This window comes from Pelodiscus sinensis, chromosome 6, assembly GCF_052426305.1.
Source record: "Pelodiscus sinensis isolate ZL-2025 chromosome 6, ASM5242630v1, whole genome shotgun sequence".
NCBI lineage: Eukaryota > Metazoa > Chordata > Testudines > Trionychidae > Pelodiscus > Pelodiscus sinensis.
The window spans coordinates 106451507-106476300 of NC_143057.1; the positions used below are offsets into that span (position 1 = coordinate 106451507).

General features: G+C 41.7%; 1 protein-coding gene and 1 long non-coding RNA gene across 5 annotated transcripts in view; one reads left to right on the forward strand and one right to left on the reverse strand.

Moving 5' to 3' along the window:
• CPLANE1 (ciliogenesis and planar polarity effector complex subunit 1) overlaps window positions 1-20056 on the forward strand; it is a 170529-nt gene extending 150473 nt beyond the window's left edge. For 3 of the 4 annotated variants that reach the window (XM_075932522.2, XM_089779415.1, XM_089779414.1), the window contains exons 43-54: window positions 935-1028; window positions 2494-2655; window positions 5002-5032; window positions 5735-5866; window positions 10205-10370; window positions 11430-11491; window positions 12835-13002; window positions 15166-15290; window positions 15653-15736; window positions 17605-17748; window positions 18808-18986; window positions 19464-20056. In XM_075932522.2, the coding sequence (XP_075788637.2) occupies window positions 935-1028; window positions 2494-2655; window positions 5002-5032; window positions 5735-5866; window positions 10205-10370; window positions 11430-11491; window positions 12835-13002; window positions 15166-15290; window positions 15653-15736; window positions 17605-17748; window positions 18808-18986; window positions 19464-19604 (1488 nt within the window). In that variant the 3' untranslated portion in view covers window positions 19605-20056. The remainder of the gene's footprint in view (window positions 1-934; window positions 1029-2493; window positions 2656-5001; window positions 5033-5734; window positions 5867-10204; window positions 10371-11429; window positions 11492-12834; window positions 13003-15165; window positions 15291-15652; window positions 15737-17604; window positions 17749-18807; window positions 18987-19463) is intronic. The other variant, XM_089779416.1, reaches the window with a different exon arrangement.
• The window catches only part of LOC102459771 (uncharacterized), a 28318-nt gene continuing 21269 nt past the window's right edge, over window positions 17746-24794 (reverse strand). The window contains exon 3 of the long non-coding RNA XR_001369343.3: window positions 17746-18175. This is a non-coding gene — a long non-coding RNA (uncharacterized LOC102459771). The remainder of the gene's footprint in view (window positions 18176-24794) is intronic.

Genomic DNA, 24794 nt, shown 5'->3' on the forward strand with positions numbered 1-24794 from the left:
TCATTGCAAGTGATGTTTCACAGCCGTATACCTTGTACAGTCATGCAGTCTGTTAGCATATCCAAAAAGATGATGAGGCAAAAAAGCATAAAGTAGCTGGGGTAATAGAAGGAGAAGTTGAAAGCATTTAAAATATTTTTAGGAACACTGACAAGTGATGGATAAAATCTTAGCTTTATCAATTTAGGTTTGTTTTGCATAGGTACATTCACACATTCTGGAAACTTGAGAGTTGCTAGAATTTTGAAATATCTGACAGAGCATTTACATGAAGAGTTACTGTGTACACCACTCTGCTACTTATTTTTAAATTAACCAATGAAAATAGTTTAGCTGTATAAAAATTGTATATCAATTCAGCCATGTTATAAGAGTTCACTCCTAAAAATACATAGGCACGTCTATGCAGAATGATAATGAGATTATGAATTTCCCTCACACTAGCTTGCAATGCATTAACTGGTCATTTGGACTTAGCTATCTATAATGTACTTTAATGTCCTGCTGTTTGAAATAGTTGTATTTTAAAATGCACTGCTGAACATCTAGATCATGGTAGCAAGTGCATTGTGGTTTTACAACCTGACTTGCTATGAACTAACTCTCCATATAGACAAGCCCTTCAGCATAGGAGCAGCAAGAGCTTAATGAGACTATTCTTGTGAACAGTATTGTAAGGGTCAGCAGTATAAGGTCTTCAAAGATTTATCTGTTTATGTGAACCAATTGAGTAAGACCCAAGTAGGGCTCCTTTGGTTCCTCTCACAGCCAAAAATTATTTATTTAGTAGAAATGTTTTGTATCTAATATATTTATTAACATCTAAAATAGATATTTCTTTTTAAAACAATCCTTTCATGAATATTTGAGATACATATGTGTCCGTTTAAAATATTTTTGATTAATATTTTATCAATGTGCATTCTTTTCTTAGATAGTGAAAACAATAGAAGATTTAGGAATGATTGACAGTCCAGATGTAGGTGCAGCTTCCTTGTTCTCTGACGGTGTTGGAGTTATTGATGAGGGTATGTGTCCTGCTAAATAAAAATCAGTAGGCCGTGTGCTGAACCATGGACTTTTGTGAATGTATTGCCACTTAAAGATGTTTGTGGTACCATTACTTTGAGTTAAAAATACACTGCATGTTAAATCATTGGAGAAAGATCAGCCTACCAATCAAGAAGTAAAATGAAAGCAATTATGGATAATGAAGTAATACTGAAATGAAAAATTAAAGTACTGACATAAAGGGAACTTACTCAACCACATTGGCCTAGAAATTATGTATATACCTTTAATTGTTTCCTTGATTAAGATGTAGGATCTGATCTTGGGGTTTAGATATGATGGTTCTTATTGCAACTATTCTGTGAAATTAAATACAGTGCTTGTATTGGCTTCCACATTAATTTTGTAAGACATGATATTTTTGGCCTGTGAATGTTTTCCCTGTGCTGTAATAAGATTTCATTATTCATACCATTTTGGCAGCTACAAGGATGTAATATATTCCCATTTGACTTGACTTGACTTGACTTGACTTGACTTAAAAAAGGTCACATCAGTTAAATTGGTTTCCTAAGTGGCGAGGTATTGATTATGTAATTGATTGTTTTTCGCTAGAAAATGGATTGAAAATACATATATGGGTAACTGCTGTACTATACTGATTGAGGCCGAGAAGGAATATATTATGATTTTATATCAAATATAGGGCCAGATCATAGCTAAACTCTGGATTGACACACAAAATAATCCATGACTAGCTGCATTTATGAGCCACAATTTAATCTTTCACATGGGCAGGTCACCATGTACATGGCAGCTGCAGGAGGTCCACAGACTCCTGAAGCTCAGATTGGGGCCATAAGGCCCCATGCTTACAGGCTACGTCTACACTGGCACCTTCTTCGGAAGAGGCATGCTAATTTAGAACTTTGGAATAGGGAAATCCGCGGGGGATTTAAATATCCTCCGCGGGATTTAAATAAATATGGCCACCGCTTTTTTTTCCGGCTTGGGGAAAAACCGGAAAAGAGCATCCAGACTGGCGCGATCCTCGGGAATAAAGCCCTATTCCGGAGGATCTCTTATTCCTACTTTCAATAGGGCTTTATTCCGGAGGATCGCACCAGTCTAGATGCTCTTTTCCGGCTTTTCCCCAAGCCGGAAAAAAAGCGGCGGCCGTGTTTATTTAAATCCCACGGGGAATATTTAAATCCCCCGCGGATTTCCCTATTCCAAAGTTCTAAATTAGCATGCCTCTTCCGAAGATGGGGCCAGTGTAGACGTAGCCACACAGATTAACTTTCAGCAGCACAGTGATCTAAATACACTTTTGTTTTATTTGTTTTAGATTAGAAGGGTATATTAATTAATCCATAACATAGATTCATAAATATAATAATATTTCACTGCATTTTCCATTTATCTGTCTGGATTTTTTTTTACTATGTTTCACTTATTCTGTTTGTTGTTGCATTGCAACAGCACATTATGTGAGCTCTGTGGACTTTGAAGAATGTATGAATGAAAAAGAGGAAGGTTCAAGACCTGAATATTCTGCAGACAGTTATACAGCCTTGCACGCTCATTCTCTTTCCTCTGCAACTTCAGCTGCTAACCTTCCGAGTCACATAAAATCATCTTCTGGTATAATAATTTCATTTATTCTTTCTCTCATTACTTGTTAGAAAGCAAGTAGACATGTTGTTTTGAGTTGCTGCTATCTTTCTTGTCTGGCTGTTGGAAGGTAGAAAGGACACACTGGATGTGGTTTCATTAGGCTCCAAATTTATTCCTAAATGCCTAGGAGATAAAACTACAGTGCACATAATTCCACAATCATTTACATATACCTGGGGAAGCTGCTGGGACATCCCTCTTAAATGAGGGTTAATGGAGTTAATAGGGGAAGGGATTAACTCCCATACACCACAGCTGTCCCACCCCCATAGTTTCCTTTCTTTCAATGAATACCTCCTTTAAATCTTTTCCCAATCCATTTTATTTGATGACTGTATCCATTCCCTACAATGTAGCTGCACTTACATAATGATTTGTTATGTCATAACCTAATCACCCTTCTTGCATTCTTCCTTCCTCCCTTAAAACTCCAATCCACTGTGGGAAATACAATCCCCCCACCTGGCCTTTAGCAATCTTGTAGTGAGGGAAAACTTCTTCCCAGACCGCAAAAGGAGTGACTAGTATACTGCCCAAAGTGGATCGCACCACAAACTGATATTTCAAGTACTTCCAAGGGTGGAAAGTGCTCCTCCTGTGCAGGCAAAAAGAGGGCTTTCTCCGCCCAATATGAGCATAAATAGTCTCCCTCTCTTTGTCATCTTCAGAGGAAGGGGTGGGAAATAGGTCAGTATCCCCATGCTGACCTGGGATGGAGCTCCCTCTGTGATGCATAACTTACTGGCTTTCTAACCACCCATGAAGGAGCAACATACCTTCTCTGTCAAGTGCAATGAAGGCCCCACAGTTTAATGTATGGTAAGACCATTAGCATTATGTGAAGTATTGTGGTGGTAATATGTTCGTAAGGATCAGTTTGCAGCTTTTCTTGATACTTCGAATTATTCATCCAGGAATGTAAAAGCACTGTTTTTGTAAGCCATGTACACACACTGAATGTACATTATCACTCATGTTTGAAGAGAGTCCAGCGGGGGTCTGATATCCTGTTGTGTCTAAAGGTATCTTCATTAGAATGTTGTTGAAGGAAAGCAAATAATTTTGAGTCTTATTATCTCTGTCCAGTGACTTGAAATAAGAATTTAACTCTACCCCATCGTGTGGCAGTGAAATGTGTTGCAGTATGTCGGTACAGGTTGAACCTCTCTAGTCTGGCACTCTCTGGTCTGGCAAAGTCTGTGGTCCTGCCTGATTTTAGTTAAGTGGCTGTCCACTTGTCATGGGTGTGGCCAAGTTTCCTGTGGTCCCAGGAAAGTTTGTTTACAGCCACAAGTCCTACCTCACAGTGTTGTGTGCTGTTATTTAGCTCTAATTCACCCCTAAATGTCTTTTAAGCACCCAGTAAGCAGTGGAAGTGCTGGTAATACTACTAGACAATATCAACCTCCCATGGTTCAGCAAATTCTCTAGTTCAGCACCAGTTAGGTCCTGACACTACAGTTCTCTTTGGCTGTATGTGCAATGACAATTCTCTCTCCTTTCTCTTCTTTTACATTCTTAATTACTATATATAGTTTTGCTGGGTGACTCTAAATCTAACTCCAAGCTGTATCAGCCTACCTAATGGTTTTAAAACAATGGTCCCCAAACTTTGTGGTGCACCTTCCTGGGAGGGGGTGTGATGAGGCTAGCTTCCACAGGGGGCAGGTGGGAGCGCCCAGCCAGTATTGCACCAGCTTTTCTCTGTCCCTGGCCATAGTCCTAGCCACAGCTCTGCTCATGGCCCTGGTCCTGCCTCCTCACCTAGCTCCACTCCTGGCCCCGTTTCCCCTCATAGTCTTGACTGTGCTTCTGGTCCTCATTTCCTGACTATCTCTGCTTTCGTTAAGCTAATTGTTAAGCTCCTTTGTGAAGCAAGTTGTTCAGCTCCTTTGTGAAGCCAGTTGTTCAGTATTAGAGAGAGGCAAGGACAGATTTCATTACTGGTTAAGAGGGAGTGTGGGGTACAAGAAGAAAAGTTTTGGCCCCACTGTTTTAAAAGCTCAACTTCCAAGTTATATCTGAGTATAAGCAATGAACACCAAATGATATAAAAAGCCAGATTGTAACTAAATTGTAACTAAATTTATAGTCCCTGTGTATTTAAACTTAGAGCTACAACTTCCAAGCTAACGGCCAAGAGTTATCTGTTACACTGAATGTCCCTGACACATATTCAGTGTAACGCGAACATATCCAGTTTGAAAAAGGCTATATTTCATCTAACAAATCTGTGTTTGTTTCATTTGAACAGACATTAGATGTTAACATATGTGTTTCAGTTTTAATTGACTAAAGCTTTTTCTATTTCAGACATTCATATACATGAAGATTTAGGTGATAGGTAAGTATTTTGAAATAATTGCAGTTTTTGTTAAACTACATTGCAAACGTATTTCTAAAAAGCTTAATTGAAAATAGAGTATCAAACTGGAAGTCTTATCTATATAGAAATCTAGGCATTATATGTAATACTTTTCTACTCAGGTAGTTTTATTCACAAAGTGGATCAATATAACCTTACCATAGAAGAATAGGAACTGAATAAACATGTTGCATATAAAATACTGTGTTAAATGCTCAAAATGTGCAAAAGAAATAACTTTTAGCAGCCTACAAAGACACTACTGGTGTGTGTGGATTTTTTTTATGTTACTTTTATGGGCTAAATTTTGCATTGGACAAGCCTGCACAACTTCCATTGAGATATTCATATTAAAAGGCAGAATTAACACAATGAAACTATTACAAAGTTATTAAATAAAATGAAAGTCAGCATACTGTAGTCCTGCTGAAGTTTTTATCCATTGAATGAATATGGATTAATGTGTGTCACACTTAGAATATAGTTCTATCTGACTCTAATAATACATATGTAGAAATGTGGGCAACTCAGTGGACAGGAGTATAGGTAACTAACTCTTGAATAAGGATAATATTCTTACCTATATGAACTCAAAAGTGAAGATTTTAAGAAGATTTTTTTTTTTTTCTTGGAAATATTTTGCTGTTTTAATAACAATATTGTTTTTTCCTCTAATTTGAGTTTTACAGATGATCCCTTGCAAATTACTGGATTGAGTTGCATTACTGGTACTGTTAATGATCTTGTAACAGAGGGTGGTGTTTCCCCTACAGAAATGAGCATTACAAAAACCCAAGATAAAAAAATCTTCAGGTAATAATATAGCTCTCCTCTTCACTTCTGCTTTGTACTAAGTCACTGCAGTTATAATATTAAGTAATGTAAATTAAATTGTTTAAAACTCTAATTAAACAAGTACCTTGTTAGTTAAAATTACCATGATTAAATGCTTTATAATATTTCATTGTCTCTAAAATTTAACTTTACTCAACCTCTTCACATGCTCATTATTAAGCATATGTGCACTTCTAGTTGGACTAATATTCAAAAAGTGAATACGATCTATTTAGCTGCCACAAAATATATGACATCAGTTTAACGGAAATAAGTTACATAGGAAATGTTTCAACTAGTTGCCCACTAACGCTTTTAGACATTTTCAGACCAGACAGGACCATTATGATCTGTTTGTCTGACCTCTTGGGTAACATAGGTTATAGAACTTCAGCCAGTCATGCTTTCAGTAATCAGGTCGAATAATTTGTGGTTAAACTAGAGCAAATCTTTTAGGAAGAGATCTTGATTTGAAGACATCTGTTTTATTTGTTTCAGTTTGCAGATGCTCAACTTGAGACTTTATACAAGTGTTGAATACCCATAACATCTCTTAACCACATTTGGAATTACAGGTGCTTGACACCACTGTGAATCAGGTCCTAAATGTTTCAAAATGGGGACCTGAAAAACGAGGTGCACAAATTAAAGGCCACATTTGAAAAAATATGCATTAGAACTGTAGCGGGAGATTCAGGAAAATTAATCCAAATTAACTAGAGGGGTAAATTTGAAGAGGATTAGTTAAACCAGGGAGTCAGTCGGCAGACAGTAGGCCAAGTCCAGACAGCCAGAATCTTTTCAATGGACTGCAAAAATAAAAAAAGTGGATGGGCCAAGCTTCTGGGTGTGGCTGATTATTTCCCCCTCCTGCCTTATGAATAGCCAATCTTTGCTATGCCCTCCTTCTCCAGTCAGGAAGCAGTGCTGTGTTCCTGTGCAACCCAATCAGAGGGCAGTTCTGTTTGGGCACTAATTAAAACTCTTTTCTGGATTCTCTGAATACAGTGAAGCTGGCCGGGCTATTTAGCTATAACTTGTAGGCCCTAGGCCATACTAGGGAACCCAGTGGGATTTCCAACCCTCCAGGATTCTCAATGAGTTAAAGATGAATCTTTAATTAAAAACTGTCATGTGATGAAACCTCCAGGAATATGTCCAACCAAAATTGGCAACCCTACTACTCAGCCCAGTGGAGTCTCATAGAGTCCACTTGTGCCAAGGCATCAATCATGGCATGCTCCATTACCATCTGAGCACCCTTCAGCCCCCCAACCTCACTGCTCCTTTCCCAAGCGGTCCTTGGAGCCCTTACTCTGGACTTCTTTGAAACCAGTCCCAGTCCTTTGAAGCCCTGCTCCAACCAGTTTCTTTTTCCCTCCTCAGTTCACCTCCAGTCACCCGCTTCTGCCACATTGCCACCTTCCCTGGGCTGCTTTCTGGAATCTCTTTATTCTGTCTTGCCACCCAGAGTTTCCTTTCTGCCTCTCTGATATCCTGGTCCCCAAGGGGGTGTCACACCACTAGCTGTATCACAGCCTAATAGTATCATCTTCTGGCTTTGAGCTCAAAAGTACTCAGACTGTTTTGCTGACTATATCCTAACCCATACTGATCTTTATTCTTCCTTGCCGCCATCTTTACTGCTTGGTTCAATGAGGGGCGACCTGTTGACATTGAGGGAAATTTCCTTGGGGTCCAGTGATTCTAAAGGCTGTTTAAATTGCCACTGGAACAGCACAGCTCTAAGGGCTGGGGAAGGGGACAGTGGGACATACTCAGGGTTGTGCTGAGGGGTGGCTGTCCCCAGCCCCGCCCCTTTCAGAGGCATGGAGCTCCCTCTCCCCCCCACCTTGCCCAGGGGCCTGGAGTGGCTGTCGGCTCCCCTGGGGGCAGGGGACATGGCAACACTAGGCAACTTGGGCCAGCCCCACGTGTCTCATTTTCAGACTAGGAAATATGGCCATCCTACTCTCGGGGTGGGGAGCAGGTGGGCAGTAGAGGCTAGCAATGAGGTAAATTGCAGAGTTATATCTACAATAATTTTGTTTCACAAACTTTGTAAACTCAACATATTCAAAACTTGAAACAGTTGTCCGAAATTGTTTTAATGCTAATATTTGCATCTGTTTGACATTTTATTAGTGTGTTTTCTGAATGTCTCAGAGGTAATTTATTAAATCTTTCTTAGAGATTATAAGCAAGAGGTCCTGGGTATATTAGACAGCATTGTATGTGTTAGTTTAACAAGGATGCTTGTGGTGTGAAAAATGTTTCTCTGGAATCTGAACCTTGACAAAAAAATTACTTCCCCTGAGTTAAATCATATTAAGCCTCTGTATGTATATCTCTATGGGGAAATAAAGTGACTTAAACTCAGTTTATCTTAATTCACTTCCAGAATGAAATAATTTAAATCAAATTAAGGCCACTTCAGTTCTGAATAACAGCTTTTCACACGTGATTTAATACTATTTAACTAATCTACTTCAAATTGACACCTTGAGTTAATTTGGATTAATTTTCCTGAATGTCCTCATGTACAAAAGACCTTAGTTTTTAGTCAGTTTTGCCATTTTTAAAATGGAGATAAATAAATACTTATCTGTCTCCTACCTCAAAGAGATAAGGAAAGGATTATTTAGTCTATTTCTAAAGCGCTTGGAAGACAAACTGCTATATAAATCCCAAATAATGTTACTAATATTTATTACTGGTTATTACACTATATTAAAAGTGTATTGGCTCTTCAAAAGAGTATGGCGATTAAAAAGTATTGGCTCTTCAAAAGAGTATGAGTTAAATTTTATGATGAGCATCTTAAAATAATATTTCCAGTACTATTAAGAACCTCAGAACAACCATACTGGGTCAGAGCAAAGGTCCATCTACCCCAGTATCCTGTCTGCTGACAGTGGCCAATACTAGATGCCGCAGAGGGAGGGAACACAATAGGTAATCATCATGTGATCCCTCTCCTGTCATCCATTTCCAGACAAATCCTGGCTAATAGGTTCATGGAGGTTAGGTCCATGAATAGCTATCTAGCTCTTTTTTGAACCCTGTTAAAGTCCAAGCCTTTATAACATCCTCTAGCAAGGAGTTCCATAGGTTGACTGTGCCCTGAGTGAACAAAACTTCTGTTTGTTTTAAGCCTGCTGCCTTTTAATTTCATTTAGTGACCCCCTTGTTCTTATATTGTGGGAATAAGTAAATAACTTTTCCTTATTCACTTTTTTCACACCAGTGATGATTTTGTATTGTCTTCTATCATCACATCACATTATCATCACTTCTATCATCTCCTCCTCTTCTCTTTTTCTAAGTTGAAAAGTCCAAGTCTCTTTAATCTCTCTTCAGATGGGACCCGTTCCAAATGCGTAATCATTTTTGTTGCCCTTTTCTGAACTTTTTCCAATACCAATATATCTTTTTTGAGATGAGGCGACCATATCTGTATTCAGTATTCAAGATGTGGGCATATCATGGTTTTCTACAGAGGCAATAAGATATTCTCTGTCTTAGTCTCTAAAGATTAAGGTTATATTGTTTAAAAAACTTATTTCCGCTATTTAAAACAATTTTTCAATCATATACAAAGTTCCTGTTCAGGTAACCCTATATAGGCGCCTCGGAAAAAGATAGATGATAGTATCTATCTAATCTAGTCCTTGAGGTTCTTATACCATTAGGATGCGTCTACACTGCAGGGCTTAATTAGAAATAAGCTATACGAATTGATCTACATCAATTGTGTAGCTTATTTTGAAATTGGGAGTGTCTACACAGCATTTACTTAAAAACTAGAGCACTCTTCCTCTGAGTCCCCCTTACTCCTCATACAGAGAGGGTTACACGAGTCAGAGTAAAAAAATCCTCCAGCTTGACAGTATTTTGACACTATTTCAAAATAACTGCCTGCTTTGTAGACATGGACTAAGTCATTTTGAAATAATGTTGCTATGTAGAGATACCCTTACTGTCTATTTAAAGAATATTTTAAAAACTCTTCTCTTTTTACCTTTTCTCATCTTTGTACAAGAACAATTTTTAAAGCTTTGCTTCCAGAGCATTATTTATATCTAGTCTATACATAACTAAAAAAAACCTTCAGAAAAATCCCTTGAAAATGTTTTCATGTGTTCATTTATAGTAAGATGTACTTGATATACTAACATTTGACTATTCAAAACGTTCATTACTTAGGGTTTTGTGTTTGAATTTTCAGCTCTCTCTTAAATCTGTGTTCATATGAGTCTCATCACTTTAGTTTAAAGGATGCACACTGAATTGTTTCATGCTTATACCTGTCCTTAGAATCTATGATACCTCAGCTGGATATTCTCAAAAAACAAAAAGAGAGAGAAAAGAAATACAAGTATGGATGAAAAGAAAACGAAAAGAAAGACTGGAAGAATATCATAAAAAACTGGATGAACGAAGACAAAGAGAATATAACCCATTTAATTTGAAAAATAATATGGTAAGATTTTTGGGTATCAGTGTGTCACTGGGTTTTGCCACACTGTTAATGTGGCAAAATATTAATTTCTTTTCATGGAGTGGTGGAGACAGATAGTACAAGTCTGGAGTGACAATTAATAATTGGTGATTATTGATAAAAGTGTGTGTTTACAAAATTTCCTACATTTAGGTTGCTGGATTGTCATTACTGATGCTCCCCAGAAACCTTAACAAATTGGTGATTAACTTAATGACTTGTAAACCACCTTGTTTGTCCAATGAGTTCAAAGGTGATTGGACTAGTAAGACATGCCCATACCACAGAGTACTGGGATTTCATTTTGACCCTGGTATTTTTCTATGCAGGGCGGAATGTAGAACAAAAGATTCCTGCCCAGGGGAAAAGACTATTTAAACAAGGGAACCTATCAGCTCTTGGTCTTTGGCTGGTGTGACATGATAAAGAGGACTGGGGACCCAGGGCAGCATAATAGAGGTTGTCTCTGACCTGAAGATTATGCTTAGAACAAGAACAGCTCATTAGGGTAAGAGGCTGTTTGTCAGAGGCTGGAGAAGGATGGCAGGAAACAAATCACTTTACCATTGTCTTCTGTCCACCCTCTCTGGGGCACCTGGTGCTGGCCACTATCTGCAGACAGGCTACTGGGCTAGATGGACCTTTGGTCTGACCCAGTATGGCCGTTCTTATGTTCTTTGAAAATAAAATAGGCTGCAATTTAAAGCATGTGGTTTACACTGGCAGGAGTGGTAACTCGGCAGAGTTTGTGCCATATGAATAAGCTGTTGGGCTTCAAGAAGTTGGGTATGTTTCCTAAATTTGGGTGGACAGGAGCCATAATCTTTGCCTGAACTCCTGGTAGGCTAGTATAGTTCCATTTTGCTCCTTACTCTAGGTTGTGCCGCAAAGACAACAATTTAACTTCAAAAGTGTAGCTACAATAAATAATACCTAATAAGATTTTTGGGAGGTGAACTGATTTTATATAGATATATATAGAGAGAGAGAGAGTGTGAGTGTGAGTGTGAGTTAAATACTTATTTGCATTTTATTTTATAGCAATTTGGCCTCACTGCAAAGGATATCAAATTGAGCCAGAAGAAGAAAGATGAAAAAGATAAGTAAGTTTCTGTGTGTGTCATTCTGGGAGTTCGCGTTTACTTTTTAATTTACCATTCTGCCAGTCTCAGTCCCTGGATAATTATATCTGTCTTAATCCTGGAGTTTCAGATATTAATATTTTTTTATGTAAAACATTGAATACCATAATTCTCTCAAAGTTGAGGCAGAAAGTTGAATACAGGCAGTCCCCGAGTTACGCGGATCCGACTTATGTCGGATCCGCAGTTACGAACGGGGATTTTCTCGCCCCGGACGACAAGAGCAGCGGGACGCCCGGTCCCGCCACCCGTGTCCTCCGGGGCGAGAAAAGCTGCTCTGCATCTCCCCGGTCTGCTGGGGGGGGGGGGGGGGGGAGGAGAGGAGCCCGATCAACGCCGCGGTCCCGCCCAGGTCCTCCGCGGCTTTGCTCAGCATCTCCCTGGTCTGCTGGGGGGGGGGGGGGCAGCTAGTGCGCCCCCCCCCCCCCCCAGCAGGCCAGGGAGACGTGGAGCAAAGCCCTGGGCCTGTGGTAGAGCAGGTGGGGCGCTGCCGGTTGATCCCGCAGCACCGCTCCTCTGCGCTAATGGACCAACCCGGCAGCACCCCAGCTGCTCTGCCCCAGGCGTCCCCAAGTCAGCCGCTGCTGAAACTGACCAGCGGCTGACTACAGGAAGCCCCTGCCCCAGGCTTCCTGGGATCAGCCGCTGATCAGTTTCAGCAGCAGCTGACTTGGGGATGCCTGGGGTTCTTAAGTTGAATCTGTATGTAAGTCGGAACTGGCGTCCAGATTCAGCCGCTGTTGAAACTGATCAGTTTCAGCAGCGGCTGAATCTGGACACCAGTTCCGACTTACATACAGATTCAACTTAAGAACAAACCTACAGTCCCTATCTTGTATGTAACCCGGGGACTGCCTGTATTTAACTTTTTCTGATCTATATGTTTGTATTCTATAAAGTATTTTAATATGTTCCGATTCATTCTATTGTAGCTGTTGATTCTAACAAATGTCTTATTTTTGTACAACTGAAGTTAAGTGATTGCAGAAAGCTTTTCAGTAACAATCATAAAAGGATGTTACCAAAGTAAATTGAGGAATCCATAAAAAGATGTAGTTAAAATAACTTTCACTGAATTTTATAATGTACTAACGCAGTGGTTCCCAAACTTCTCGGCATCATTCCCCCTTTTTGATTTTTGAAAAACCCTCATCGCCCCCCCCACCCCCAAACAGCAAAACTTTATGGGGGGGAGGGGCTGGGTTGCCTCGTGCCTCCTCCCCCCCCGGAATCTCTTCACGCCCCCCAGTTTGGGAACCCATGTTAACTAATGTGTAATTTTGCCTTACTTTTTTTCTCCAAAGAGCCCTGTTGTCTGAGCATCATAGTCTTAGAGTCTCACAAGCACTTGCCCTAATGAATGAGATGTTATCCGAGACAGTACAGCTTCCTGCAAGTGAATCTAGACCATTGTCCAAAACAACGATATTCCCTCGAGATTTCAGAAAGCAGCATCTCATATCTGCTAGAGGGTAACGTATTTATAGTTCAGACATACATTGATTGTACAGCTTCTCTCTTGCACTTCAGATTTGCTAATTAGAGATGATAATCTTAAATCCTGTGTGACATGGGATAAGTTCAAATAAATTAAATGTCATAGCAGTAGAAGAAGTATACAGTACAAAAAGGCTGGATCTCTCTAGCTGATGCTTCACCTGGTGTGTGGAAGTCTCCAGCTGGCCTACAACTAGTATATAGCTAGCTTCTACACCATCCCCTGCAAGCACCAGAGAACAGGGCATTGAACACTGTTGTGCTGACCTGGCTGTTGGATTGCCTCTTGGAGGCCATAGCCAGATAGTATAGTCAGCTCCAGAATCAACCAGCTATTTCAAATCTACCACCACTTACCTGCATCCTGGAGATACTGAGCACAGTTGGGAATCTGGTGGCTCATGCGAGAGTCCATGAGTCCTGTAATACTTTTTAATAAAGTTGACTGTTACTAGATAAGTCCTAGACTAGTAAAAACTAAATATCTTACCTGACCCTACTTGTAGCTGCATGAGTAACACTTCAGCTCGGTGGAGTTAGAAGCAACAAGGGCTGTGCTCAATATTTAGAGCAGGGGTGGGGAACCTTTTTTGGTATGAGGGCCATTGACCCACAGAAAAATCAGTCAGGGGCTGTGCACAACTGAGAAGTGCATAGCCCCCGACTGACGTGGCCCCTGACCAAGAAGGAGAAAGACTCTCCTCACATTTCCCTTGCACACCAGAGCTTAGGGGGCCCCAGCCTAGTAGATTTTCTGTGCTCCCACCCCATGGCAGGAGGGGGTGGGGCCCAGAGCACCAGGGTGGGCTCCCCAATGCTGGGGGAGCCCTGTGTCTTGGGGGCCAGAAACAGGCAAGCCAGGGACTGAGTCCAGCCTCTTGGCCCTAGGTTCCCCAGCTAATACAACACAGAACCAGCTTGAGCCCCCACTCAGTAATCTGGGAAGATTACACATCACCCTCAGGAGTGACTTAACAGGCAATACCTCCCCTCTTGGAAACACAGTTAAATGGAGACTAGGATACATAAGTACCACCTACACCACTAGATACAAAACCTGTCCATTGGCTCCCTGTCCAGTGACTGCAGTTCAGTTGAGGATAAGTTGCTCAATGAGTGTACGCCAAACACACTTTTGCTTCCCTTGATTTACACACCAAAGATAACACTAGTTTAGGTATGAAATAACTAGCACTATTCCGAAATAACGTAGTCCAGGTCCACACCGCAGGCAGTTATTTCAATATAGTGTAAAAATACTGTCAAGCTGGAGAACTTCTTATCGGACCCCTGTAACCCTCATTGTATGAGGAATAAGGGAAGTCAGAGGAAGAGTGCTCTATTTTAAAATAAGTGCTGTGTAAAGGCTCCCTATTTTGGAAAAAAAGCTATGCAATTGACATAGCTCAGTTTGCGTAGCTTATTTCAAATTTAGCCCTGCAGTGTTAGATACACCCTTTATTACCTCTGCATTCAGTAACAAAGAAACTTGTGATCCAACACAACCAAAAATGATGTTTTGGGCAAAGTAGCTCCATGGTGTGCCACATACAGGCAAAGCAAGTGTGTATGTGCAAACTAGGGATGTGAAAGTGTACCCATGTCTACGGTTACACACAGACTCCAGGTATTCATGGAGTGCTTGCTTTTAACCTGGCTCCCGGGGATCTACCTGCTCTCTTTCTGCTGCATTGTTGCCTCTGATACAGAGGCAGCAGTACAGGGAGGGAGAGAGGTGGCGCTGGTAACTCTAATTTTAATTGGTTACATGATTAAACACAGTTTAACATCCTTAATGCATACAAGGTCAGTTGCTGAAATAGTCTTCCCCAGTTCATCCGTATGTGTAAGAAGAGAGCTCATGCACACCCTACTTACACATATATTGGTTTTCAGCAGAGCCTCATGACCCGTCTCCTTTTCTAGAAAGAAATACTCCCACTGAGGTAGTTAACTCTTTGTTTTGTATTTTGTTGTTTATTGCCTTGTAGGAAATATTTGATTTCATGTTACAAATTATTAAATATCCTCCCCTAGATAGTATTTTATTCAATCATAATCTGTTATAATTGCAATACATTGGTATTATGGTATATTAGTAGCAGCAGTAAATAATGTATTTTTTCTTCTTGCTTTAGAAGTCGTCCTGGTAGTCGCAGTCAGTCAGCAAGTCAAGCTGAAAGAAGCAGAACTGCTGCCAAACCAGGTTTTGGTCAAGCAAGATCCCATTCCACTCCACCCTATAGTTTACCTCAGTCTAGGGGTAAGAACTGAAATTTCTTTGTATGTGCGTGCATGTGCGTGCAAGTCAAAGATATTGTCTGAGTTCCCTGCACATTTGATACCTTTGTACATGGAAACTAATAAGTTTGTTCCTTTAAGATGAGATTGTCACTGTCACATAGGATATCAGATATGTGACTCCTTCACCAATCCTTTCTGTATTCATGAAGGTTTTAACTGTGCAGTTTGTCCAGAGCCCATAATAAGGGATAGCATGGAACCCAGGACGTAGCACTTACTTCATTCTCTCTCTCTCTCTCTCTCTCTCCCTTTTTGAGAACCCACATATATTACAAGTACTCCAGTTGCTTGCAATACAATTTGTTTGTATGTGTTTTTTAGGAACTGCCATTGGGGTATTGCAGAAGAATATATCCGAAGGGGGGATTAGACATGCAACACATTATCCTGGAAATTCTAGACCAGGTAAGCAATACACAACAAAGAAATGGTGATTTTCAGCTAAAAGTTGAATAATGCTATGTCTAAAAAACTCTCATGTATGTAACTATTTAAACAATAAGACACAATTATTGCATTTATGAATTATTGCAGCAAATTTCAGATGGTATTTTTAAATGGATATTACTGAATACAAGAGCTGGTTGAAAAATGGAGATAGGGAGAATTGCAAAGTTTTTCATTAGTGTCTCTTTTTTTTTTTCCTGAAAATTTTTGAACTGTTACATGTTTTGATGTGGTCTACCAATGACTGAATGCCCTTTTACATCCTCAAAACAGGATGCATTTCAGGGCACTTGCTGTACATTTCATCATTTCTATGAGAAAAATGTATGAATCATAGTAAGAAAATAGTTAAGCTCATACGTTTATGAAGCGGTATACAGGAGGTAGCATGGGAGAGAAGAGTACTCATGAACTGGGTTCTCTTTCCATCTTTCCTACAAATTAACGCATTGTGAACTTGAACAAATCTCTTCAACTCTTGGTACTGCTGTTTCCCCTTATTTGTGGCATCTAGGGAGTACTGCAGTATAAATAATTAGGGCTTTCACGTGATTAAAAAATTTAATCACATGTTTGCCCCCTTTGAAAGTCCCCAGCTGCCCCCAGGCTCCATGTAGCGCTGTCCCTTTGATGGTGCATCAAAGGACCAGCAAAGCATGGAGCCCAGGATCAGCTGGAGTGCCCAGCTGATCCCTGGCTCTGCATTGTGCTGCCTCTTTGAAGCACTGAAGTAGTGCTTCAAAGGGGCAGCACAGTGCAGAGCCGGGGATCAGCTGGGCACTCCAGCTGATCCCCGGTAGGGAAGTTAAAAGCTAGTCAACTCACCCATAAGCAAATGCCTACTAGACTAGTTGATTCCCTACCCCCCTTTTGCTTCAAAGTGGCAGCAGCAAATAGCTGCTTTGAAACCCCAATGCGGTGTTTCAGAGGGGCAGCAGTGGAGCCCAGGGTCAGCTCAGGATTGCCCAGCTGGTTCTGGATTATGCACGGCAGCGGAACCTGGGGCCAGCTGGGGACTCCTCATCTGACTCTAGGGTTCTGGGAAAGAGCCATGCAGAGCCTGTGATCAGCTGAGGAGTCCCCAGCTTACCCTGGGCTCCAGGGTTACTCCTATGAAACACGCGCGGAGGCGGCAACATAGTGCAGCACTTCCCCAGAACCCTGGGCTCTGTGTTGCGCTGCCCCTTTGAAGCACCGCAGCAGCATTTCAAAGGGGCAGTGTGGCATTAAAGCCTGCGATTAATGCATTAATCCTGGACTGTTTTAACCACAGGCGTTAATGCGTGTCAATTGACAGCCCTAGAAATAATAAATATAATTAGGATAGAAAAGTGGAAATAGTCATATGGTACTAATGATTGAAAACATTCAATATTTTGTAGATCTGCAGAGCAGAAAAAGGCAGAAATTTAGAATGCCTTATTGCAACTCTGTTTCTCACTGTGCATTTGGAACCCATTGTTCTGCCTTTTTTCTTATGTACTAATTTCCAGACTCTCTTCTAGCCCTCCATATTAAAGTCCAGTTTTCTGTGGCACATACATTAAATTAGGAGTATCAGTGTTTAAAAATGAGTTGAGAGAGACCTTGTGGTCCACCTGATTTCCATTAAGTATACCTTTTCTTCCCACAAAAACTTATCAGTTGAAAATTTCCCACCGTTTTTGCAAAGCTATTGTTAATCAAAATTTAGATTCTAAAATAGACTGGAATTCCAAATGTTTAAAGCAGGAGAAGGTACAGAAAAGTCTTGAGCAATAATTTTTGAGTTTGGTTTACATTCACTGCTCTATTTGAAACTTGTAAAAAAAATTCTCTTTTCCAAGTTGCCCTTCGGCCTCAAGACCAAACATCTCAACCCACTCGCAGAGGAATGCTGACAGATTTTAACCGAAGAAAAGTGTGGTTGCAAGGCAATGCAAGCCAGAGGATGGGCATTAGCAAAGGAAGACCTAATTCAGCCAGACAAGGTTTGGAAAAGAAAGGAGATAGACATTTAGGACATATTAAGATGCAGGTCTCCTTTGGCCAGGTTTACCATAGTGTCACTGATAATTATGTAGACTAATGGAGTAGAGGTACTATGTTTCATTGTTATATTTATTATTTCTGTATGAAGTTGCTATTTTTCAGTTGTTTGTGGACTTTGAATGACATGACCTCCAACATCTATCATTCATTGCCGGCTCATGGGGCTCCCTACCCCACTGGCCAAGCTCCCAGCCCTGTAGGGCTGCAGGCTGGGCTGCACTCCAGGCCCCCAGGGCTGCCAGTTGCTGGTCTCTCTGCCCTGACCTACTAGTCACCAGGGCTCACTGGTCTGGCAGCATATATGTTTCTGCTGGACCATGGATATTGCAGAACCAGAGAGTTTCAACCTGTCGTCTTTTTGTAGACCTGCCAAAAAATGACAAATGCATAAATTACTAAAGCCAAGATGTTTTCAAATATCACTTCATGTTTGGAGTCTAGACTATCCCCCCCCCAGTATTATTGACTCCCAGGGTTGATGAAAGTATAGCATCTACTTCAAGAAACTGAACTGTAGCAACATCACTTCTATAGACTCTAGGGGACTGTAAAGCACCATCTGATGCTGAGCTGGTGTAACTAGAATTAGAGAAGCATTTTTATTAATGTATTTTTACACTCCTCCAAAATTCAGAGTCTTTGGTATATTTTCACAGAAATTTAATATAGAGGGAGAGTTTCTAGTAAGCGGAGATTTTTTTTCAATGGGGATTTAATTAATTTGGAAACAATTTCCAACTTTCTGTTTAAAACTCTTAAAATTGTGCCTGGTCAGTCATTGTAGGCTGCTAAATGCAAGAGGAGAGGAAAACAAATTTAACATTTGACCAGTATGGCTAAAAGAATCAAAATTAAAACATCCTACATCATAAGAAATTGGATTCTTGTTTTTTCTGGGCTACTCATTACACACAACCTACATTTGAAAATCAACATTTCAGTTTATAAAAATCATATTAATAAACAATGGCATGTTTTCTTTGTGTTTCCCTATTCAGCTTCTGATTATCTGACACACAGTACCAAGAATCTGAGAAGACCTGCACCACATACAATTGCAATTCAGACAGAAGAGAGAGATCTTAATTATGAGTCAGAGCGAGATTCAGTAAGTCCTTGGAGTGTCCCTGATGATATCCAAAGAATCCTTCATGACAATTATGATTCCCTACTTGAGGTAAGGAGTCTTATTGTAATAGGAATGAGTTGAAATCTATCTATCTTGTATCTAGAGGACTGGTATTTCATATGCCCTTAATTACCTCTTTTGCCTTTGCAATAAAGTTCACGTCCAAAGTGCAGGTAGTAGCTAAGGTAGCATACCCTCATGATTGCATTATAAAACTGTTGGTCATAGCATGCCTTTATTGGTGTAGCATGGACTGGGAATACTACTTCCTTCTTTATAACCTTTAAGTGCATGCTAATTTATTGTATGCTTGGGGCTCGTTTCGGCTTCTGCTGAGTAGCCATCTGCAACACAATTGCCTTGCTGATTAGACAACGAATTTTTATAGCAAAGTCTTAATAGCTGATTGTTTAAATTGGACATGTACTACATCACAAAAGGTTTTTAAACGCTTTTGTTATCTGTGTTGGGATAGCTAGAGGCTTTGTATTGTACTTTGGCTCACTGTTCACCCTCTTCCCCCAGGTATCTGTACCTCATGAGGAGGACTTCTCTCCTCTTAGTGTTAATGAGGTCGACGGCATATCTGAAAGCACAGGAAGTATCCTTAGCAAACTGGACTGGAACGCTATTGAAGCTATGGTAGCAAACGTGGAAGAAAACTGACGTGAGGGGATTTCTTGACCTGTGTCCACTTTCAGAGCAGTTTAACAATTAGCTTTCTTGGAAACCTGTGGCCCTACCTTATTGTTGTATTTTAAACAATCCTTATTGAAATCAGATTGAAGTTATACTTGAAATTCAGTAGTGGCGTGTGAGACTTTCAGTTCCCTGGTTAAAGACAATATACTTTGATGTTAATGTGCAGGGATCCCTGGAATATGCATGCTGATGAAATTACATTACATCAAGTGAGTAATGGAACTTGTATACCACTATTGACCTTGAATTGTCCCTACAATTATTATTAAAAATTCAGAATTCTAAAGATCAAGTTTTCACTTCCAACTCAGTGAAAAGTTTCATTTTATATTTTTAGAGCAATGCAGTCTTTTTTAGTGTTAACGGATAAAACCAATTCAAAATATATACTTAATAAAATCTTGGTTTTGACTGTTTACTGGTTTTTGTGGGTTTTTTTTAAAATCTATTGGGAGGAACATCACTGTAGAGGATCTGGTTTTGCATTTTTATATTAGTGCCTTATATTGTACATTATAGCTGGTGACCCAACACTAAAGTTGACGAAAGCAAGCAGTTGGAAGAAGATTAAAGGACCACCTAGTAGTCTGACTTCTGCTTCTCACTTAGCAGCATGAACTACAGTAGAGCTTTGAGAGAAATGTTATAATTGGAGGAGGATTCTTCAGAAGATGTCCCCATCGGTGCTCCACGTAAGGTGATGGGTCATCCCCAAAGCTGCAAGATTGAAGACTTTTTCATAGCAGTTAGCGGTCGGGCAACGCATGCGCAGCAAGTATCTCATGCTGCTGGCAGTTGAGAGTCAGCAGTTACTGGAAGTTAGCTGAATTGATGGAACACCTGCCAGAATCCAGGAAACCCATCCTCAGAGTAGTCATCCGCGAAGGACACACGATTGCCTGCACCGCGCTGTTCTTCGCGATTGACATAGCTGATATGGCAACAAGAGCAACTGCTACAGCCATGGTCATGAAGAGGGCTTCATGGTTACATGCCACAGAGGTCCCCAAAGGCCTCCAAGCTAAGGTGGAGGGAGGACCTCTCTTGACAAACAGAAGCTACTTGCAGCCAATATTGATGAGATTTGCATGGCAGCAAGAACTCACATAATATTCTATGCACGATAGGCATGTACACCCCTCCATACAGGTAAAAGCAATACACCATCTACAATAGGAACAGGGACACACAGTATAACTGTCCTCAAAACAAGCCATACTAACACAATCAGTACAGGTAACATAACCAGAAGAGGCACCCACAGCCACCACGCTCCTCTGGTGTTCAGACTTCTAAACAGCAGATTTAAAATGTTGATTGAGGGTATGCCCAACCTCTCCATTTATCTAGTGCAAAGTCAGAATCATCTATTTGAGCACAGGCTACGTCCCTTCCTTCATCATTGGGATGCAATAACATCTGACCAGTGGGTTGTGGAAATCATCTGTACGGGGTACACAATCCCTTTCACCTTCCCGATTCCTCTCGAGCAAGAGATCGATCAGCTCCTCCAGCTGGGAGCTATAGAGAAGGTCCCTGAGCTGTACCAGGAAAGAGGGCTTTACTCAGCTTACTTCCTAACCCAGAGGCACACAGGAGACTGAATCTAGACCTCCTCAAACTGAACAAGTTCCTGCAGAAACAACGCTTCAGGATAGTCACATTAGCTTCAGTTCACAGCCCTCAACCTACAAGACAAATACTTCCACATCTCAATACATCCTGCACGCAGAGGCTACCCGAGATTCACCATGGGAGGGCTATCCTCTACTCCAGGGGTTCCTGAACTTTTGGAGGACCAGTAATGTTCATTTGCATAATGATGAATATTCAAATAAGTTTTCTGGTCCTCCCAAATCTCCCAGTGCCAGCTTTAGCAAAGCTTTTGATATGGTCACCCACAATATTCTTGCCAGCAAGTTAAGGAATATGGATTGGATAAATGGGCTGTAAGAGACAGAAAGGTGGTTAGACCAGGGTTTCCCAAACTTTTTACTTTAATTGGAACCCTTTTTTTTCACTTCTGCTTTTTACAGCCCAAAAATATAAACACATGAAAAACAAACTGAGAAAATACCAGACATATAACATGTCTGGTATTTTTTTCAGTAGGTAACTTGTATTATTACTAGATGTATCAGTTTGTAGTTTCGAACTGCCTGGCTGGTAAATGTGCTCATGCTGCATGAGTGTGTCTACCATCCAGATAGCTCGCAACTACTCGAGGGGTGTGTGGGAGGAGGGGAGAGAGAACAGTAGAATCCCTGTGCTGGACTAACTCATGCTTTGTGGGTGGGGGGGAGGAGGGGGAATGGGGTCAGGTCAGTCCCACTCCCCGCAGGCCGATTCATTTCTCCCCCCTGCTTCCCTTGCTGTGCCTCTGGCTAGCCCCACTTCCCCCAACCCCCTCCCGGGCATCCAGGTCCCCCCCGCTTCTCCCAATCTCCCTTGGCCAGCCCCGCATCCAGCCCTCCTTCCAGCAGTCGCTTCTTCTCCCTGCCCTCCTCTTCCGCGGCCAGCTCCCTGCCCCTAACCTCGCACCCCCCGGCAGCCCTGCTTCCACCGGCCCCCCCCCAATCTCCCCAGTCGTCACAGCCTACCTTCAATGTCAAGGGTTGTGATCTTCCCGTACCTAAATGCTTGCCTTTTAAAAGGTCACACAAGGAAAGGCAACAGAAATGGTGTCAAAGACCAAGAGACTGTTAAACTACGTAGGGCTCCTAATAAACGAGCAGAAGTCAGCTCTCAATCACTTGCAGGACTTGGGAGTTCACAGGGGTACGGCTCTACTCCATATTGGCCAGGGTATAGCTACCGCAACAAAAGTTCGATAAGCTGCACGATCTAGTCGCCACCCTACTGGTGAATCCCTCTACAGCTGTCCATAACTGATGGGCCATATGGCTGCCACCACTTACGTGGTGCAGTATGCTCATCTAGCATTGTCTGGCGATAGTCTATACACCATCCACGCACCCATTCCACAAGCCAGTCCTGGTACCCAAGCAAATACTGGACTCCCTCAAATGGTGGTCATTCCCCCGCAATTTGCTCTCTTTCTTCAACTGGAACCATCACTACAAAGCACAACTGACATCTCTGATAGGGTGGGGCACACACTTACCTCATGAGACTATGCTGTGCATCAATCTGTTAGAACTCAGAGCTGTCCAGAATGCATGCAGGCACTTTCTCAGCCATCACCAATTGCACCATTCATATACTGACAGACAATACTACTATGTTCTACATAAACAGACAGGGTGGAGTTCGCTCCTGATTCTTCTGTGCAGAGTCTATACTGCTCTAGAACTGGTATATTCAACACAAGGTCTTCAGAGCAGCATATTTGCCACGGGTCAACACCATCATGGCAGATGCTCTCAGCTGCAATTTCACTATAGCTTATGAGTGGGAACTCCACCCAGCAGTAGCACATTCCATTTTTTTTCCAAAGGTGGGACTTCCTGATGATGGATCTTTTTGCAACCAAGAGCAACACAAGGGCAATGCATTCCTAATCCCATAGAACGAACTAATTCACGACGCCTTCCCTCCAGTACCATTGATCCTCAAAATCCTGCGCAAGTTCCACTCAGATGGTGCTCGTGTCATCCTAGTGGCCCTATACTGGTCCAGATAGACCTGATTCCTGCATGTCCATTGAACCACTGTATCCTCTTCCACAAAGATGCGATCTCCTCTCCCAGAATGCAGATAAGCTACTTCACCCCCATCCTCAGACCCTTCACCTCCAGGATTGGCTCGTGTCTGCTTCTGTGGAGCCGAAGTGGGCTGAGTGATTAAGAACCATCTTACTTCATAGCGGGAGGCAATCTACTAGGAAAACTTACCTACCGAAATGGAAGCTCTTCTCATCCTGGTGTTATCGGATGTACACCAACCTTGGCAAAGCCCCACTTCGTACAGTATTCGATTACCTACATGACTTAAAGGAGTGGAGGTCTATCTATATCCTCCATTAAAGTACACCTCACAGCCATTACAGCCTTCCATGAATGCATTGAGGGGTTATCAGTGTTTGCGCATCCAATGATTAGAAGATTTCTCAGGAGACTCCAGAACCTTTACCCCCTTCACAGGGCTCCACTGCCCTCATAGAATCATAGAGCTGGAAGAGACCTCAGGAGGTCATCAAGTCCAGCCCCCTCCCCAAGGCAGGACCAATCCCAACTAAATCTACCCAGCCAGGGCTTTGTCAAGCCGAGACTTAAAAACCTCCTGGGATGGAGATTCCACCACCTCCCTAAGTAACACATTCCAGTGCTCCACCACCCTCCTAGTGAATAATTTTTCCTAATATCCAACCTAGACCACCCCCACTGTAACTTGAGACCATTGCTCCTTGTTCTGCCATCTGTCACTACTGAGAACAGCCTTTCTCCAGCCTCTTTGGAACCTCCCTTCAGGAAGTTGAAGGCTGCTATCAAATCCGCCCTCACTCTTCTCTTCTGCATACTACAAACCCAAATCCCTCAGTCTTTCCTCATAGGTCATGTGTTCCAGTCCCCTAATCATTTTGGTCGCTCTCTGCTGGACCCTCTCCTTTCTGTAGTGGGGAGGCCGAGAACTAGACATAATACTCCAGATGTGGCCTCACCAGAGCTGAATAAAGGGGAATAATAACTGCTCTGCATCTGCTGGCAATGCTCTTCCTATTGCACCCTAATATGCCATTAGCCTTCTGGGCTACAAGGGCACACTGACTCATATACAGCTTCTCATCCACTGTAATCCCCAGGTCCTTTTCTGCTGAACTGCTACTTAGCCATTCAATCCCCAGCCTGTACCAATGCTTGGGATTCTTCTGTCCCAAGTGCAGGACTCTACACTTGTCCTTGTTAAGCCTCATGAGATTTCTTTTGGCCCAATCCTCTAATCTGTCCAGGTCACTCAGCACCCTATACCTGCTCTCCTGCGTATCTACCTCCCCCCATAGCTTAGTGTCATCTGCGTACTTGCTGAGGGTGCAATCCATCCCCTCATCCAGGTCATTAATAAAGATGTTGAACAAAACCGGTCCAAGAACTGATCCTTGGGGCACTCCGCTAGAAACTGACCGCCAACCTGACATCAAGCCGTTGATCACTACCCGTAGGGCCCAACAGTCTAGCCAGCTTTCTATCCATCTTT